The sequence below is a fragment of the Lepus europaeus genome, chromosome 22 (assembly GCF_033115175.1).
Source record: "Lepus europaeus isolate LE1 chromosome 22, mLepTim1.pri, whole genome shotgun sequence".
NCBI lineage: Eukaryota > Metazoa > Chordata > Mammalia > Lagomorpha > Leporidae > Lepus > Lepus europaeus.
Window position 1 is genome coordinate 8,304,777 of NC_084848.1, and position 18,780 is coordinate 8,323,556.

The 18,780-nt window shown below is 57.6% G+C and overlaps 1 protein-coding gene across 1 annotated transcript; it reads left to right on the forward strand.

The window, feature by feature from the left end:
* Positions 1-608: 608 nt before the first annotated feature.
* Positions 609-10,281, forward strand: GLRX5 (glutaredoxin 5). The gene is made up of 2 exons (XM_062181219.1): positions 609-984; positions 9,675-10,281. The coding sequence occupies exons 1-2, from the start codon at positions 699-701 to the stop codon at positions 9,851-9,853; spliced, it is 465 nt and encodes a 154-aa protein (XP_062037203.1). The 5' UTR covers positions 609-698; the 3' UTR covers positions 9,854-10,281.
* The last annotated feature ends 8,499 nt before the right edge of the window (positions 10,282-18,780 follow it).

The following is an 18,780-nucleotide window of genomic DNA, read 5'->3' on the forward strand; positions in this document are numbered from 1 at the left end:
CCGAGCCGGGGCCCAAGCGCTCAAGCGGCCTGCAAGGCCAGCGGCGCCGCGGCCCGAGTCTCCGGCCCGGGTTGGCCCAGCTCCTCGGCCGCCGCCCTCCGGCCGCTCGCGAGGGCGGCCATTTATGCGGGAGCGACGAAGATGCCGGCCGGCGCTACCCCTCTACCTTCCCGGACACCCGCGCCGCGAGCCGGCCCGCCGTACCGTCATGGCAACCCACCACGGCCGACACCGGAAGCAGAACCTTCATCTGGAAGTGACCCTATCCCAGAGTGCCAGGCGCCGGGCGAAGCCCCGCCCAGCGTCTTTCCCAGCAGTCCCCAGTACCCCAGCTGGTCCCGCCCATTCTCAGGAGAAAGGACGTCTTCCCCTTCGCTTTGCCTCTGTTGCCGGGCAGCATGGCCCTGATGGACATCCACGCTCTCCAATCAAGCGGCAAAGAGGTTGCCGACGGCCAATTGTAAGGTAGCAGGATGCTATTCCAGCGTAAGGACCACCTCCCACCTGCCGGAGCTGGACGACTCACATGATTGGTTGAATCAAGTAATTGCGGGCCAGTATTGCCCAATGACAGAGAACAGTTCGGCGCAGGCCCAATGAGAGGCTGCGGGAGGCGGGCCCTCCGCCGCGAGCCCGGGGCAGCTGCCGGTGCTTCTCCGAGGTCCCGAGCCTTCTAGGGCTCCGGCGAGGGTGCGGGCATGAGTGGGTCCCTGGGCCGGGCGGCGGCGGCTCTGCTGCGCTGGGGGCGCGGCGGAGGCCTGTGGAGTCCGGGCGTGCGGACGGCGGGCTCGGGCGCGGGCGGCGGCGGCTCCACGGAGCACCTGGATGCGCTGGTGAAGAAAGACAAGGTGGTGGTCTTCCTCAAGGGGACGCCGGAGCAGCCCCAGTGCGGCTTCAGTAACGCCGTGGTGCAGATCCTGCGGCTGCACGGCGTCCGCGACTACGCGGCCTACAACGTGCTGGACGACCCCGACCTCCGGCAAGGTCAGGCCCGCGGGCCGGGCGGACCGGTGCGGCTCCGAGGGTTTGGGGTGGGCGCGTGGTTGCCTCGAGCCGGGTCCCGCGGGCTTGGGGTCTGGGCTTGGGCAGTGGCTGCGTCCCGGGGGCTCGGCCTGCAGGGCCCGAGGACGGTGGTCAGCAGCGCGGCTCCGCGCCCCGCACGGCTGGGGGTGGAGCAGAGCCGGACCTGAGGCCGAGGTGGGCGCTTTGGGGTTGGAGAGCGGGGAGACGACCCAGCGGCCCTCGTCCGAGGCGCAGGTGTCAGGGGCCACCGTGTTGATGTGGCAGGAGAGGGCTGGCTGCGGGGTTGGGGGGTCTTAGTTGAGGTCCGAGGGGGTGGGGGGACCTAACCTTAGGTTTCAGGCGCTCAGACGTTCGGGAGCTTGGCCTTGGAGGGTTATGGAGAGGGGCGCAGCAGGGAACTCCTGGCCCCCGTGAACTCGCTGCCCCCAGCCTGGAGCCCGGGGGGCCGGGGGCAGGTGCAGCGGGGCTGTGGATTTCACCGTGTGGGGGGGGGGGGGTCGGGGGTGCTGATAGACAGCATTTAGGAAAAGATTTATTTATTTGATTGACAGAGGGATTTTTCCATCTGTTGGTTCACTCCCCTAGGTGGGTACAACAGCCAGGGCTGGCCAGGCCGAAGCCAGGAGCCAGGAGCTCCTCCCGGGTCTCCCACTTGGGCCTCAGGGACCCACGTGCTAGGGCCATCTTCCACCGTCTTCCGAGGCCCATGAGCAGGGAGCGGGGTTGGAAGCTGAGCAGCCGGGACTCCAGTGGGTGCCCTGGTACAGGACGCCCCTGGCACCACAAGTCGCGGCAGAACTTAACCTGCTGTGCCACAGGCTGCCCCCACCCGCCGGGGCGTCTCTTACGTCCAGCTTGGTGTCGGCCAGGGGCCCAGGGGACCTTGTGCTCCAGCTGGGGACTCGGGACCGAGACCCTGCCTCTCCCAAGCCCAGGGCTCTTGTCCAGCTTGCTAAATGGTGGCCCCCGGTTCTGCATGGGGACAGCCACGACTGGCCATGGCCGTTCTGTGCCGTGCCGAGGCAGGCTGGTGTGTGGAAGGGCCGTGGTGGCCCTCCTGCTCTGGCCAGTCGGCTGTACGTCCTCAGGTCGCCTTTTCCATAAAATGAGGATACGAAGGCCCGACTCGGCAACGTTGGGTTTCATGAGGAGGAGAGTACGGATTCCATGAGTGCATGGCGTCTTCACGTGGCACAGGTAGCTGTTTCACTGTTGGCACGTGCTGGCTCTCAAACTTCTTCCCCCACCTGTCTACTCCTTACAGAACTCCTGGTGACAGCCGATCCTGCGTCTGCTGTCACTGCTGGTTTGCGGGGTGGTGCCTAGGAGGCGCCCTGGGTGGAGGCGTGGAGAAGCAGGTTAGCATTGCTGGCTGTCTAATGCAGGCTGTAGTACCGTGCGTGGAGAATTAGGTTAACGTTACTGGTGGTATTATACAGGCTACAGTAGTACCGTGCGTGGAGAAGCAGGTTAGCATTGCTGGTTGTACAATGCCGGCTACAGTACTGTGCGTGGAGAAGCAGGTTAGCATTGCTGGTTGTACAATGCCGGCTACAGTACCGTGCGTGGAGAAGCAGGTTAGCATTGCTGGTTGTACAGTGCCGGCTACAGTACCGTGCTTGGAGAAGCAGGTTAGCATTGCTGGTTGTACAGTGCCGGCTACAGTACCGTGCGTGGAGAAGCAGGTTAGCATTGCTGGTTGTACAGTGCCGGCTACAGTACCGTGCGTGGAGAAGCAGGTTAGCATTGCTGGTTGTATAGTGCCGGCTACAGTACCGTGCGTGGAGAAGCAGGGTGGCATTGCTGGTTGTACAATGCCGGCTACAGTACCGTGCGTGGAGAAGCAGGTTAGCATTGCTGGTTGTACAATGCCGGCTACAGTACCGTGCGTGGAGAAGCAGGTTAGCATTGCTGGTTGTACAATGCCGGCTACAGTACCGTGCGTGGAGAAGCAGGTTAGCATTGCTGGTTGTACAATGCCGGCTACAGTACCGTGCGTGGAGAAGCAGGTTAGCATTGCTGGTTGTACAATGCCGGCTACAGTACCGTGCACGTGCTGGCGACCCCTCTGCCTTCTTGTCCCCTGGAATGCAGCCAGTGCAAGGCCCTGGGCTTTATCAGGGGCTGGCGGCTGGCTCTGTGGTCTTCATTCACAGGCAGCTGCCTGCCTGCAAGATAAGAAGGGAGTGACCGCTCTGCTGTGCTCTGCTGTCGGCTGGGCCCCACCTGGTGCCCGGCCAAGTGCCGACAAGTTGTGTGGTTGACATCTCGCTTCACATAAAGTTCTGAGGGTCTTCGGTTTCTAAGCTCATGTTCTGTTGAATGTCACTGGACATGGACTGTCCTGGATTATGGCCGCGGAATTGCAAGTAGAAGCAGAACTCGGGTTGTTTACTGTTTATCATTTGTGTTTACTGTTAGCATTTGTGTTTCTGTTAGCATTTGTGTTTACTGTTTATCATTTGTGTTTACTGTTAGCATTTGTGTTTCTGTTAGCATTTGTGTTTCTGTCTTCTATCTTATATGTCTGGCTTCTTTTTTTTTATTTTATTTTTTAATGATTTATCTATTTTATTGAAAGGCAGAGTTACAGAGAGGCACAGGGAGAGAAAGAAGTCTTACATCCACTAGTTCACTCCCCCAGATGGCCACAACGGCCGGAGCTGTGCCAATCGAAAGCCAGGAGCCAGGAGCTTCTTCCAGGTCTCCCATGCGAGTGCAGGGACTTAGGCCATCTTCTGCTTTCCCAGGCCACAGCAGAGAGCTGCATCAGAAGTAGAGCAGCCAGGACTAGAACCGGCGCCCCTATGGGATGCCGGCACTGCAGGCCTCACCCGCTACACCACAGTGCTGGCCCCATGTCTGGCTTCTGACAAAGAGCAGCAACAGGAGTTCAGCCCTGAAATCGCTGATTATGGAGATGAGGGGGCTGAACGGTGGGTCAAGCTGTTGCCTGGGACACCTGCCTCTTAACAGCGCTGCTTCGAGTCCTGGCCACTCTGCTGCTGATCCAGCTCCCTGCTGATGTGCCTGGGAGGCATCAGATGGTGGCTCAAGTGCTTGGAGACCCGGATGGAGCTCCTGGCTCCTGGCTTCGGCCTGGCCCAGCCCTGAATGCTGCAGGTATTTGGGGAGTGAAGATCTTTCTCCTCTCTCTCTTCTTGCTCACTCTTACTTTGCTTTTCATGAAAATAAACAAGCATTTAAAAAATACAAATCTGTACTTAAAAAATCTCTTGACCACTGAGTTTCATTCGCTGGTATGTGGTTGACACGTGTGTCTGTACCCGTGGGCCGTAACACACACGCCTGCTGCTGCCGGGGAAAGTGAAGGTGAGGGCAGGCCGCCAGTCCCACTGGGACGGGAGGTGGGAGCCCGGCCCAGAGCGGCCCTGAGCTTAGCCGGGCAGCGGCTTTGAGCCCTAAGACTCCCCTGTGCTGTGTACACCTTCGAGTTTACCGAGGCGAGTGACAGGCTGTCCGGTGCTCGCTTTTGCCAAAGATGGGTTTGTGCGCCTGCCCCAGCCCCAGGATCGCCACCCGCCACCCGCTGCCCGCCGCCCGCTGCCCGCCGCAGGGGTGAGGCACCTGTGGAATTCTCTCTTCCTGCCCCAGTGAAGGCAAGGTCCGAACGGGCCCAGGCGGGGAAGGGGCTGCCTGTGAGTGCCAGGCACTGAGGCACGGGGAGTGGGCGAGGCCTCTTGCCCTCCCCTTCTATCTGCAGTCACACAGCAGAGAGCCAGAGGCCAGGGGCAGGCCAGAGCACACCGCTGTGACCCAGCTGTGAGCGTGCCGTCCATGCTTCGCCGTTTGCCGTCCAGGCCAGGGAGCCTCTGCGCAGAGCAAGCTTGCAGCCAGCCTTCAGCCTGTGGCCAGCTCTCCCCTCGCTCTGAAAAACACACGCAGTTTAAATGTGTGCTTGCCAGATCACCGTTGTTTTCCTTGCGTTAGGAACAGCGTGGTGGAGCGGAGACTCAAATATTTGTGGAATAAACAGCCGTTTTCCACATTGAGAATGTGCCCAGCGTCTCCAGTATCCGCACATTTAAGACAACGGTAAATACAACACCCGTCAGTTGGCTACCACTAGAAGTCGGACAATAAGTTGTGTGGTGCTTGTCTGTGGCTGTCTCGTGAGAGTGTAGGGTGATACCCACATGTCCCACGAGTGTCAGCACCAAGCCAGAGGCGGACAGAGCCCAGACCCAGCGGCCTCACCCACAGAAGTGCAGTCTGGAGTGGGAGGGGCTCACTTCCTCCGTAAGAAAGGGCTTTGTGGGCCGCACATGCTCAGCGCCACCATTGTGTGAAAGTGGTCGGGGCAGTACATGGAGAATGAGTGTTGCTGGCTTCTGATAAAACTTTATTTACAAAACCGGAAGTGGATCAGATCTGGCCCGCAGGCCGCGGTTTGCTGCCATTGCTAGAGATGACGCTGGCCATGTAAGGGCCACGGGAGGATGCTCTCTGCAGTGTTGCTGGAAGGGTGGAAAACTGACAGGAGGAGGTCTGGGTTGCTTAGTAGCAGACTGGATAAAGTAGTTCAGTGATGTGATAGCAAACAAAATTGGGATTAAAAGGTACTAGAACTAGGTTTATCTAACATGGCAGAATCACAAAAATACGTTTGGTGCGAGTGTTGTGGTCACGCTGGTGTCGTGGTCAGGCCGCCACCGGCGACACTGGCATTCCATGTGAGCACTGGTTGGAGTCCTGGCGGCTCCACTTCTGATCCAGCTCCCTGCTATGAGCCTGGGAAAGCAGCAGAAGACGGCCAAACGCCTGGGCCCCTGCCACCCACGTGGGAGACTCAGATGGAGCTCCAGGCTGCTGACTTCAGTCTGGCCCAGCTCTGGCCGTTGTGGCCATTTGGAGAGTGAACCAGCAGGTGGAAGATCTTTGTCTCTCTCTGAAACTCTGCTTTTCAAGTCAATCAGGTAAACTTTGAAAAATGACTAACAGACGTTAGAGAAGTCAGGCAGCGTGCTGGGCAGGTGCAGGTGCAGTGCCGGGCCGCTGTGGGCGGCGGTGCCGGGTGTAGAGCCTGGCTCCACCGCGCGGGACTTGGGTGACTCAGCTGCTCTGATTCCCCTCATCTATAGCCTAGGGACAGCTGTACCTGCCTTGTGGGCTCTTTGCGAAGATTAAATAAGGTTATTTGTGGAAGACACTGAAAGAGTAGCCCTTAGCTCAGTAAATGATATTCTTGCTAGTATTTGTCCTGTATTTTTTCTCCGTGTTTCTCAGGAAAGTGTTTCCGTTGGGGTGGGATGGAGTTCAGTGATGGGGAGGGGGGTGCACAGGGTCCCTGGCGCTGTGCTGGGAGCTTAGTTCCTTTCCCTGTTATGTCTCCAAGCCTGTGAGACAGAGTGCCGCTCCCACTTGACAGACGGGGAAGCTGAGGCCGTCTGCGCCGTGTTCACAAGCCAGCAAGCGGGCCTGCCTGCCCTGCCAGCGAGCCGTGCTCCTCCCGTGGGGTAGCCAGCCTGGCCACTGCGTCCGGCTCAGGGTGTCTCGGGCCTGACGCCATTCTCGAGGCTAGGGAGGGCCCAGATGACTGTGGTGGTGACCTGCCCTGTGCGGGGCCACAGAGCCCAGTGAGCCGAGCTGGATGGAGGCCCTGTGGTGAAATTCCCCCAGGAGAGAGGAAGCCGTGGCTGCTGCGCTTGCACAGTCCAGGGTCCAGACCAGGAGCAAAGTCCAGCGCTCTGAAGGGCGGCGTTTTGAAAGGGCCTCTGGCAGGTTCTGGAGGGGTTTGGAAGTGCGTCTGCCCTGCCTTTGCTGGCTCAGGACATTGGAATACTGATAATTTTTTTTTGGTGGAGCAGTAATGTTTGTGTAACTGATTTTGCAAGAGTCTCCTGACCCCTGGCTCCTCGTGTTTCTCTGTTACATAACAGCAGTTAACCTGTTCTGTCCCAGACTGAACCCTGTCTGTCGTAGGTAATAGGATTATCATCGAACTCTGTCCTGGGCTATGATTTCCTGAATGTTGGGAGTTGGTCTCTGATTCTGAGTTATTTCTGGTGATATTTGTAAGAACTGTCATAGTAAGTGCAGCTTTTGAGAGCTGTGTGTGGGAGAAATTAACCTTGTTGATACAGTCATTGAGAGTCCACAGGGTTCCTTTTAATTGTTCAGCTTGTGAACAAGGGTCTTTTTTTTCCTTCCAGAAGTTTCTCACTTCACTCTGTAGGAAACAATTGGGTATTTCCGTAAGCAGTTTAAACTTTTGATCAGATTTCTTTAAAACGGCAAATCGCGTGGTTTTGAAGAAAGGAGCCAGCGCTTTGGCTGCGCATTCCTGGGAACACGAAGGTGGCAGGTGCACTTCCCCCCGAGCCCCGTCCGCCGGTGGGCGCGCGGGTGCTATCCGGCAGGCACTGACATTCACTGTGGCACGTGTGTGTTAGGAGGAGTGGTGTGAAGGGGTGGCTTCGTTCCCACAGGGCTGTGCGTGTCGGGTGATGCGGGCTCTCTGGAATCCTGTGTGGTCTGCAGGCTCCTGGTGCCGGTGGCCGTGGGGCGAGGGCTCGGTGCTGTACTCCCAGCTCACAGTCAGGCTGTGGGGTCTGCAGTACAGCAAAGTTTCGTGAATGAGGCAAGATCGTAAAAGTGACGGACAGATTCACCCTTCTACAACAAAGATTTAAATTTTAAAAAAAAATTGTTTTTTACCTTTTAGGATTAAACATGTAGTTTTGGTGGCCCTCAGGCAGAAATTTATTTTTTTAGACTTTTAAAATGTATTTTATTTATTTTAAAGGCAGAGAGAGAGAGAGAGAGAGGGAGAGAATCTTCTATCCACTGGTTTACTCCCCAAAGGTCTGCGACAGCCAGGGCAGGGCCAGGCCAGGGCCAAGGACTGGGCGCCCGGTTGAGGTCGCCCGCGTGGGTGGCAGGAGCCCCACACCTGAGCTCATCTGCCAGCCCCAGGGCGCAGGTTGGTGGGAAGATGGAAGGGGAGCCAGGACTTGAACCCAGGATGGGATGAGTGGCGTCGTAACTGCTCTGTCACCTGCCCGGCCCAGGCCGCAAATCTGTCTTCATTTGTGGTATGTGTCAGAATTGAAGGCACTCACAGGGGCCAGCGCCGCAGCTCAATAGGCTAATCCTCCACCTAGCGGCGCCGGCACCCCGGGTTCTAGTCCCGGTCGGGGTGCCAGATTCTGTCCCGGTTGCCCCTCTTCCAGGGCAGCTCTCTGCTATGGCCCGGGAGTGCAGTGGAGGATGGTCCAAGTGCTTGGGCCCTGCACCCCATGGGAGACCAGGATAAGCACCTGGCTCCTGCCATCGGAACCGCGCGGTGCGCCTGCCGCAGTGCGCCTACCGCGGCGGCCATTGGAGGGTGAACCAACGGCAAAAGGAAGACCTTTCTCTCTGTCTCTCTCTTACTGTCCACTCTGCCTGTCAAAAAAAAAAAAAATTGGTAGAACTTTACTGTCCTAGGAGAATTAGCACAGTGTCTTAGTAGTTGAAAAACACCCGACGTACACGTAGTGGCTCGTGTGTGAAAGGTATTGACGGAAGCTGAGGAGGTTAAAGAAGCCACTTCGTAAGTGACCTCAGTGCAGTCAGTGCCCACAGACTGAGTGAGGGTCACGTTTACACCTGGTCCACAGCGCACGTGCGAGTCCTTCGTCTCTGACGCCCACCATCAGAATGGCCAGGAGCCCGAGTCCATCAGGGCGCGCAGGTGTGTCCACACGCTTGGTCCTGGAGAGAAGTCCTGATGATGAGAGGCGCTGACCCTTTCCTGGGGACCCGAGACCTCAGAGCGGCTTTCCCAGGCCCGTGGTGGGGGGTGGGGTGGGGAGCATGGGTGAGGTGTGCAGAGCAGAGATAAGGCGCCGGCGCCCAGGCTGACGCCGCTGTTCAGAGCAGACCCACTGTGTGTAGAAGACACCAGCTCTTGAGAGCAGGTGACTTCTATCTCGGGGCTGTTACTTGTGATACTGAAAGTCCGCTTGGTCATTTTATTTGGAAAATGTTTGCTAAGAAGTGCTAGATATAGGGAACACATTTTGTATTTTAATTTGCAAAAAATCACTACTGATTTGTTTATGTGCTCGGTTTGGCCAGTTAAAAGTAGCTCCGTAGTCCCCTCCGTGTGATCTGTGCAGATGAGTTATGAGTCGTGCCGTTGCCGTTGACCTCGTGCTTTCACACAGGCAGCACAGCCTTCATTGGCGAATGTCTGTGCAGGTGCGTTCATGTTGACTTGTGAAGGGAGATGGTAGGAAAGAGCAGTCTGTCCCGTTAGCAGGGAAGCGCGTTTGCTGCTGTGCTTGGCCTGTGCTGTCGGAATGCGCCACCTGTCTCCCGAGTCTGCTGAGCCAGGCCTCCACACACAGCGCTGGTGACACACACGCCGCGTGGTTCCTGTGTGCTGAGAGCTCACGGACGCCTTGGAGAGGAGGGGGAAAGGGAGGACGAGGGCACGTGACTTGCCCGTGGTCACGTGTCCCGTCTGAGGTCTCGTGGTCTGTGATGGGAACTTAAACCCTGGCCGTGTGTCTCTGGGACTGACCCTCAGGTAGCAGCCACGTTGCTGTCCCGGAGACGGAAAGCAGAAGAGGAGGGGCGCTGGGTAGAGGTCTGTGTGAAGCCCGGATGCGACCTTGGACTAACGCTTGGATGTCCTCCCGCAGGCATCAAGGACTACTCCAACTGGCCCACCATCCCGCAGGTGTACCTCAACGGCGAGTTTGTGGGGGGCTGCGACATCCTCCTGCAGATGCACCAGAACGGGGACCTGGTGGAGGAGCTGAAGAAGCTGGGGATCCGCTCCGCCCTGCTGGACGAAGACAAAGACCAGGACTCCAAGTGAGGGCCCGGGCGCCGCCGCCCCGCAGGGACTCGCTGCCCGAGAAGCCTTAGCCGCGCGGCCCTCGCCGTCGGGGCCTCTCCTGCACCCCCTCTGCCGGCTGGCAGGCCGTGGCTGGGTTCCGTTCGTCTGGTGTTCGGGCTGAGAATATTCTGTTAGGAACCTGTTTACAGCGCTGTGTTGTAACGATTCAGTGCTGTCTCCCGCTCTCGCTGTGAACGGAGCCTGTTCTGTGGTCACCTGTTCCTTGCCTGACCTGGGAAGCTGATGAGCTTGTGAATCCCCGCTGTCCGGGACCCCTCTGCGGGTGTGTCGGTCTGCAAAGATAACACCCCTGGTGTTTTGCTAACTTCTCCCTTCAAGGAAAATGACGGACAGAGAAAATGTGATGACTGGGGCGTGGTTTTTTTAAAATAAACTGCCGACAGCGGGGCACTGTGTGTGCGTGAGTTAATCGCGCCAAGCACAGCCCTGCAGGGCTTTGTGGTGCCTGCAGCCTTGGGAGTGCCATTCTCCTGACGCACCTGCTCCTCAGTTGTTGCAGGAATCGCCCCTGAGCTGCGGCTCACCAGGGGAGGTGGTGCTCTGAGTGCCGGGCGGACAGTCCAGCAGGAGGCGGGCTGAGCGGAGGGACGTGGAGGAGGGCGGGGCTGCACCTGCCATCCTCAGAGCCTGTGCTGCAGAGGCGGGGGCAGGCATCAGCCCGCGGGGCTGTGGGTGCAGTGGGTATTTTATCTGAGATGATCGGGTCTTTCTGTATCAGCACATCAAATCGCCCAGAAGTATGCAGAGTTTTTGTCTAGCAGAGTTGGGTGCGTGAGCACGTGGCCTCGCCATTCAGATGCCAGGGTCCTGTTCCAGAGTGCCTGGGTTCCAGTGCTGCCCAGGCCAGCTTCCAGCTGACGCACACCCTGCGGGGCAGCAGGTGATAGCCCTAGCGGCTGGGTCACTGTTGCCTCTGTGCGGGACCTGGACCGAGTTCCCGACTCCCAGCTCCATCCGGGAGGCTGTTGCTGGCATCTGGGGCCTGAACCAGTGAACAGGTGCTCTGTCTCTGCATCCCTCTGCCTCTCAGAGAGAAAGAAATGATTGCAAGGTGGTTTTAAGTGGGGCCTTTATAAGAAAGGAAATAGGGGCCGGCACTGTGGTGTAGTGAGTAAAGCCACACCCTATAGGCCGGCATCCCATATGGGCACCGGTTCGAATCCCGGCTGCTCCACTTCCTATCCAGCTCTCTGCTATAGCTTGGGAAAGCAGTAGAAGATGGCCCAAGGTCCTGCACCTGCTTGGGAGATCCAGAAGAAGCTCCTGGCTCCTGGCTTCGGATCAGCACAGCTCCAGCTGTTGCGGCCAATTGGAGAGTGAACCATCGGATGGAAGATCTTTCTCTCTGCCTCTCCTCTCTGTAACTCTGACTTTCAAATAAATAAATCATTAAAAAAAGAAATAATTGGATTCACACCAGAGAGCCGTCAGTGTCCAGGGTCTTAGTAAGATGCTCACGGTCTCTGCCTCCCAAGACGGGCAGGGAGGAGCCGGCAGGGCTTCCCAGGCTGAGGGGAAGGGGCCATCCCAGGGCCGGGTCCTTCCTGGTCTCCAGAGCGTGGGTGGCCATCCCAGGCCGGGTCCTTCCTAGTCTCCAGAGCGTGGGTGCAGAAGTGCGTCTGGGGACGGAGCGGGGAAGGTGGTGCAGTTTGTAGGGGTGGGCGGAGGCTGGCTCCTGGCCCCAGCGCCCTTCTGGCTGCTCCTGTGTTGACCACTCAGTTTCTGGAGTGTGCCCGGGGAGGAGTCTGCACACTGTTCCTGCCCGAGGTCGGGTTTGTGGCGTGAACTGTACTTCCCGTCCATGGGTGCCTTGGAAGCCGCCTTGGAAGTGAAGGGCACGCGTAGAATCCTAGAGGAGGCTGGAACACATCCGCAGGATGGAAGAGAGGGAGGGCCGTGGGAGGTAGGCTGCTGGGTATGGCACGCCAGGGCTGTGACCTTGCCCCTGGGAAGGCTTCATGCTGCCCGGGGTGAGAACCAGGCAGTCACTCGCCCAGGCCTGCACAGGGGCCCTCGGCTTTGTGTCCGGGCTAGCGTGGTCACGTTCTGTGGGTTTGCTTCTTTCGCTTAGATCCGCTTATTCACCCCGTAGCGTTTGTCTGAAGAGTGAAACAATGAGAAGCTGACTAGTGTACAAAACGTCCCTGGACTGTCCTTGGGCCAGGAGACGGCTGCCAAGTGACCAGTTCGGCCCTGAAACTTGTGAATCATAGCAAGAGGCGACCAAGTCACCAGAGGACTTAGGAATTTAAGGAGTCACTGAGCTCTCAAGACATGTAAAAGCTCTTCCTAGAAGTTAATTAATATTCTTTCCTATCTGGGGCTGGCGTTGTGGCTCACTTGGTTAATCCTCCGCCTGCGGCACCAGCATCCCATATGGGCGCCGGTTCTGGTCCCGGTTGCTCCTCCTTCGGTCCAGCTCTCTGCTGTGGCCCGGGAGTGCAGTGGAGGATGGCCCAAGTGCTTGGGCCCAGCACCCGCATGGGAGACCGGGAGGAAGCTCCTGGCTCCTGGCTTCAGATCGGCACATATCCAGCCGTTGCGGCCATCTGGGGAGTGAACCAACGGAAGAAAGACCTTTCTCTCTGTCTGTCTCTCACTGTCTGTAACTCTACCTGTCAAATAATAAAAACAAACAAAAAAACTTCTTTCCTATCTGCTTAGCCAGTCTTTACCCAGTGGGAAATTGAAGATGCTGTCTGATAATTATCTGATTGGTTATGAAGGTCTGCATAAGTAGGATGCACAGTGAGGTCAGAGCAGTGAACCTCAAGTTCCCCGGACAGGTGCACCGGCTCGCGCCATCTTCACGAGGACAGGATCTGCTCCTAGGCTCCCGGATGTTTGGCTGCTGTCATGCTTGTGTTGGGTGTCTGTCACAGCTTGAAGCCGGGTATTATCAGACCTTTAGAAACAGATGAAGGTAATTTAGAAGATTAAACATTGTTATGATTTCAGGTTTTTGTTTCACGGACCGGTGGTTATATAAATGTTACACTTCATTTATGCTCTATGGTTTGGAGATATTTCAGGACAAAAGGCAACTTTTAAAAAAATATTTATTTGAAAGAGAGAGTGACAGATTTCCATCCACTGGTTCATTCTCCAAATGGCTTCACCAGCTGGAGTCAGGCCAAGCCCAAGCCAGGAACTCCGGCTCCTGGCTCCAGCTGCCTGCTAATGGGTACCCTGGGAGACAGTTTGTGATGGGTCCCTACCACTCACGTAGGAGACTGGATTGGTTGCAGGCATTTGGGGAGCGCGTGTGTGTGTTTTCTCTGTCTCCCAAACGAAACCAAAATGTAACAGGGTACAGAGGAGTGACGTGGATTGGCAGAGTTTTGTTGAAGTCAATTTAAGTCAGAGGTGAGAGCTGAAGGTAGTGTTGGGGCCGGGTCGCACAGAGGCGGCTTTGTTTTCATAGAAGTGTAAACCTTAGGCCCCTGAGAACCCTGTGGGCTGAGGGAGAGCAGAGGCATGGGGAGGGGAGGAGCGGGCCTAGGGTCCCGGCACGTGCAGGTGCGCCTCGTGTCCTGAGAGCCGCGTCACCTCCGGTCTGATGGGCATCGTGCAACCGCGAGCCGAGCACGGCTGCGCCGGCTCAGCCTGGCCTGAGTCGAAGCCGGCGGCTGCTCCCGGGGTGTGTGCACCTGCTTCCAGGATCCTTTTCCCCCTCTGCCAGAGCTCTGGCCTCACTCCCTCCCTTCCTCACCTCCGGGGCTCCCCGTTAGCGGCACAGCGACACCTTTTACTCCAGAGCGCCTGCCCTGAGCGCCCCAGGCAGAACGGAAGCCTGTGTTCACTCGAGGATGGGACCGTCTTCGAATTGGCTTCCTTCGTGAGAACAGTAGAGAATCCCCCTTCTGCCTTCTGCTTGGACTGGTCACAGGAAGTGATAGCTTATTGAAGTTCGGCCCAGCCGCAGGGGGCGGTAGCCAGGAGCCTGGGCCCGGCTCAGACATCCTGGGTTTGTGTGCCGGCTCCTCCCTCGGGTGCTGCTGGCCTCACACAAGCCAGTGCCCCCTTTCTCCACCTGCCTGGGCTTGAGTCGGCTTCCACCTGCACCGTGTCACTCCTCACCACCTGGAGGTCCGGCTGTGCTCATCAGCAGAGGGCTGTGATGGGGCTTCGTGCCCGAAGGTAGATGCCGAGGTTTCGTCTCAGCGGTCCCGCCGCCCTAGGTGATGGGAGGGCCTTCAGCCCGAGAATTATTTTCCTAAGCAGGTGGTCTGACTTACTGCTACAGAGTTTTACGACCCGTGTTTCCTGCTAGAGGGAGAGGTCTGTTCTGAACTGATTTGTTGGGCTTTGAGTGGAGTTAATGCTCACCAGAGCCCGGTCTAACCTTGAGCTGCTTGTGGCTTCTCAATGGCGAGGATGGTGACACTAAGTTCTCCTATCAGCCGTTGTCACAGGGTCCATCTCGCCACGCAGGATGGTGGACACGTGCCCTGGCTCGCAGGAAATTTGCTGCTGAGGTGTGGGAAGCACCTGTGTCCTCCGCCAGTCCTGACAAGGGGCAGGCTTTGACTGTCAGTATCCAGTGCCGAACCAGGCTGAGCCCTAGAGCCTGGGGCCCCTTCCTGCCCGGGGGCTGAGCCTTCCCTCCTGCCCTGAAGCTGGAGTCTGACGCGGGAGAAGCCCAGTGCTTGCCCAGCATCTTGATGTGTGGATTGGAGCCCTGGCAACCGGCAGCTTCCTGTCTTTCTGACCTTTCAATCGTGTTTGTCTTTTGTCCATCATTTTTCAGTAAAGTTTCCTTAGAATGACGCTGGGGAGGGGCTGGTGGTGTGGTGCAGTGGGTTACGTCAGCGCTTGCAATGCCAGCATCCCGTGTCGGAGTGCCAGTTCCAGTTCCAGCTGCTCCACTTCCGATCCAGCTCCCTGCTAATGTGGATGATGGCCTAAGTGCTTGAATCCCTGCCACCCATAGGGGAGACCTGGATGGAGTTTCTGGTTCATGGCTTTGGCCTGGCCCAGCCCTGGCCATTGCAGCCATTTGGGGTGTGAGTGAACCAGTGGATGGAAACTCTCTCTGCCTTTGAGACAGGAGATGGTCCTGTATCGTTTGGGTGAGCATGATGTAATCACCGGTGTGGGCACTTGGTGCTGTAGTTAAGGCAGGGCTAAGGCCATCCTCATTGTATCCCAGAGTGCCTGGGTTCAAGTCCCGTCTCTGCTTCCGATCCCAGGTTTCTGCAGATGGACACCTGCGGGGTAGCAGGAGATGGCTCAAGTAGTTGGGTCCCTGCCATCCACACCTAAAACCCGGATGAAGCTCCTGGCTTTCACCTGCCCAGCCCTAGCTGTTGCAGGCATCTGGGGAGTGAACCAGTGGATGGAAGGTCTGTCTGCCTCTCTCTGTCTCTCTTTCAAGGAATAAAAATAAATTCAAAACAAAACAGGGAGGCAGTAGGAGCAGAGTCAGAGGAGGTGGAGGAAGGGGCCACATGCCGAGGACTGCAGGTGGCCCCTGGGAGCAGGAAGAGACCAGGAAACCATTCTCCCTGGAAGTTCTAAGAATGCTGGCCTTGGGGCTGGCGCTGTGGCACAGCGGGTTAACGCCCTGACCTGCAACGCCGACATCTCATAGGGGCGCTGGTTCTAGTCCCGGATGCTCCTCTTCTGATCTGGCTCTGCTGTGGCCTGGGATAGCAGTGGAGGATGGCCCAGGTCCTTGGGCCCCTGTCCCCGTGTGGGAGACCTGGAGGAGACTCCTGGCTCCTGGCTTCGGATCGGAGCAGCTCCAGCCGTTGTGGCCATTTGTGGAATGAATCAGAGGATGGAAGACCTCTCTCTCTGTCTCTACCTCTCTCTGTAACTACCTGTCAAATAAATAAAATAAATCTGAAAAAAAAAAAACAAAAAAACAAAAAAAAAAAAAACGCAGGCCTCAATTTTAGCCTTGTGAGACTGCGGACTAACAACCTCCAGAAGTAGAAAAAAGATTCGGTTTAAAGTCACTGGGTTTGCAATCACTTGTTACAGACTCAGCTGGTCCCCTGGGTTTATGGGATCTCACTCGGTGTGACAGGGGAAAGGGACACTCAGCATTTGGTCCCTCCACCCCCCACCAAAGATCTGCTCCTTCCAGACCATGGCCGCAGGGCGTAGGACGGTCAGACCATCACCGTCACCAGTGTGAGGTCAGGAGCCAGGAGCAGAGCTGGGGTCTGGGCCGCGTCCTATGTCAGAGGCCTTGCCACACGAGCACGCCCTCGGCGCAGGAGCTCGGTGTGGCTCTGGCGGGGTGTCTGGGACAGTTCTCCCCACAGCCCAAGACAAGAGCCGCCCTCAGAGCTGACGTCCATCTTCCGTTCCCCATGGCAAGAACCAGGGCGGCCAGGCCTTCCGGGAGACCCCCCAGGCCGTCCGCTCTCAAGTCTGCGTGGAGGTGGAGGGTCTGGCGTTCCAGGCCAGCAGCGGCAGGGCAGGCCCGGCTGGGCACAGGCAGGTGCACGAGCAGCGTGAGGGATGCCCGGGGAGGCACTCGAGGCTCTGGGTGCGGTGCGGACCCACGGCTGAGCCACAGGCCCCATTACGCTTCCCGGGAGAAATTCCAAACATGAGGACAGCCAGGCAGAGCTGCCGGGACGACTCCCACCGGCCGCCCGCTCTCCCTGCCCTTCCGCCCCGCCCCAGGCAGCCCTGGCCTGCTGATCTATTTCTGCACCCGCTCAGGGCCACCTGCTGTCCTGAGTTCCGGCCAGCATGCAGCTTGCCTCTGCCCGTCCTCCTCCGTCCACCCCCTTAGCCCTCTCCAGTGTCGCCCTTGGCCCTTTGGTCCTCTCCGGTTGTTGGCAACGTAGAATACTATGTTTTAGAACCCCATTTGCTTGAATGTTTAAACTAGTTAATTTTTACTCTGATTGAATAATGCATACACATCAATGGCTCCAGTGGTCCTAAAAACTAATAATGAGAATCAGCAGTCTCCTGCCTTTTGCCTTTTTTTAAGATTTATTTATTTATTTGCAAGTCAGAGTTACACAGAGGAGAGGCAGAGAGAGAGAGAGAGAGAGAGAGAGGTCTTCCATCCGATGGTTCACTCCCCAGCTGGCCGCAACAGCCGGAGCTGCACCAATCTGAAGCCAGGAGCCAGGAGCTTCCTCCGGGTCTGCCAAGTGGGTGCAGAGGCCCAAAGACTTGGGCCATCTTCCACTGCCTTTCCAGGCCACAGCAGAGAGCTGGATTGGAAGAGGAGCAGCAGGGTCTCGAACCGGCACCCATATAGCGCCCATATGGGATGCCGGCGCTTCAGGCTACGGTGTTAACCCACTGCGCCACAGTGCCAGCCCCCTAGAATCAGTAGTCTCCTGCCTTTTACCTTTTAACCCATAATCTTGCTCCTGGATGCAACCAATTTCCATTTCTTTCTTTAAAAAATTAATTTAAAAATTTGTTTGTTGGAAAGTCAGAGTTACAGAGAGAGAAGGAGACTCGGGGCAGGGGGAGAGAGAGAGAGGGAGAGAGTGATCTTCAGGCTGGTTCACTCCCCAGATGGCCACAATGGCCAGGGCTGGGCCAGGCTGAAGCCAGGAGCCAGCAGCTCCATCCGGGTGTCCCACGTGGGTGCAGGGGCCCAAACACGTGGACCATCTTCTGCTGCTTTCCCAGGCACATTAGCAGGGAGCTGGATCAGAAGTGGAGCAGCTGGGACTCAAAGTTTTTTCTTCTGTTTGCTGCTTGTTATTTATTTGAGAGTTAGAGGGACAGAGAGCTCTCTCTCATCTGCTGGTTTAGTCCCCAAATGCCTGCAATGACTGGGGCGGGTCTGGGGCCTCAGGTCTGCACTGGGGGGAAGCTGGACACGGAAGTGGGGATTGAGCCCAGGCTCTGTGACGTGGAACGCGCGTGTCTGAGCCACCAGGCTGAACGCCTGCCTCGGCCTCCTGTTCCCTGATGTGCTCCTGTTGCTTTTGCTGATCAGTTTGCCGCGTTGTAAAATCCTGGTAGGCACAGGTTCAGAGCTGCTCTGTCATCACCAACCTCCCCTCCCCACCTCTCCAGAGTCCCCCATAGTTGTAGCCATAGTCCGTGCTTTCTTATTCTATGTCCACTAAGGGTTCATGGAGGGAGGGGCTCGGAACCCTGCACCCATTTTAAAGAAAGGGCCTTTGACCTGCTCCTGGGAGGTAACCCGGGCCCTGCCCGATAAGAGCTTCTGTAGCAGCCGCCGTAGTCCAAGGTCCTGCAGCAGAGGGTCGACCTCTGGGGAGCCACGGCCAGTCCTGTGGCCGCCGCTAAAGCCCTTGGACACCGGGCTCTGGCGGGCTTCCCTGGTTGGCCAGGTCTGCACGTGCTGTCACTCACTGGCCCTGGAGGGATGACGCACCCGACGTGGGGAGGCAGAGTGGGAGCCCTGTCTGGGGCTTCCCGGGGTCTGGGCGCTCTCAAGGGCTCCACCCCATGCACCTGTCATTATTGCTCCTTGAACAAACATGACAGCTTCCAAGTCCTGTGTGTCCTTCCCATGAGCCATCAACCTCTCCCTGCCCCCTCCCCCATGCAGGGACGATCCTTACAGGGACAATCCTGCGCCACGGCCAGGCTGACTTTGCGAGCTGCGGACCCGCAACACTGCCTGTGGTGCTTGTAACATAGCGGGGAGACTGGAGCATGTGGCTAACAAGATAACAGCTGTCAGCGCACACGGGCTGCCGGCCACACCCACCTTCCTGCCCCTCCCGGCTCTCATCACTCCCATCTCCGAGCGCTCTGCACCTGTCAAGGGCTGTGGCTTCCTGGCTGGGTGCCTGCCCCTCCCAGGGCCCAAGTGCCTGGAAAGACCCCCGACCTCTGGGCCACGCGGGGACCCCACCCTTTATCCACACACAGAGCAGAGGTTGAACGACGCAGGGCGAGCTGCCTGGGCTCTCTGCCTC

Excerpts from the sequence above, each read along its gene's own strand:
- GLRX5 (XM_062181219.1), top strand. The coding sequence starts at position 699 with ATGAGTGGGTCCCTGGGCCGGGCGGCGGCGGCTCTGCTGCGCTGGGGG. Across the intron at positions 985-9,674 it reads CGACCCCGACCTCCGGCAAG|GCATCAAGGACTACTCCAAC; the intron begins GTCAGGCCCGCG and ends GTCCTCCCGCAG.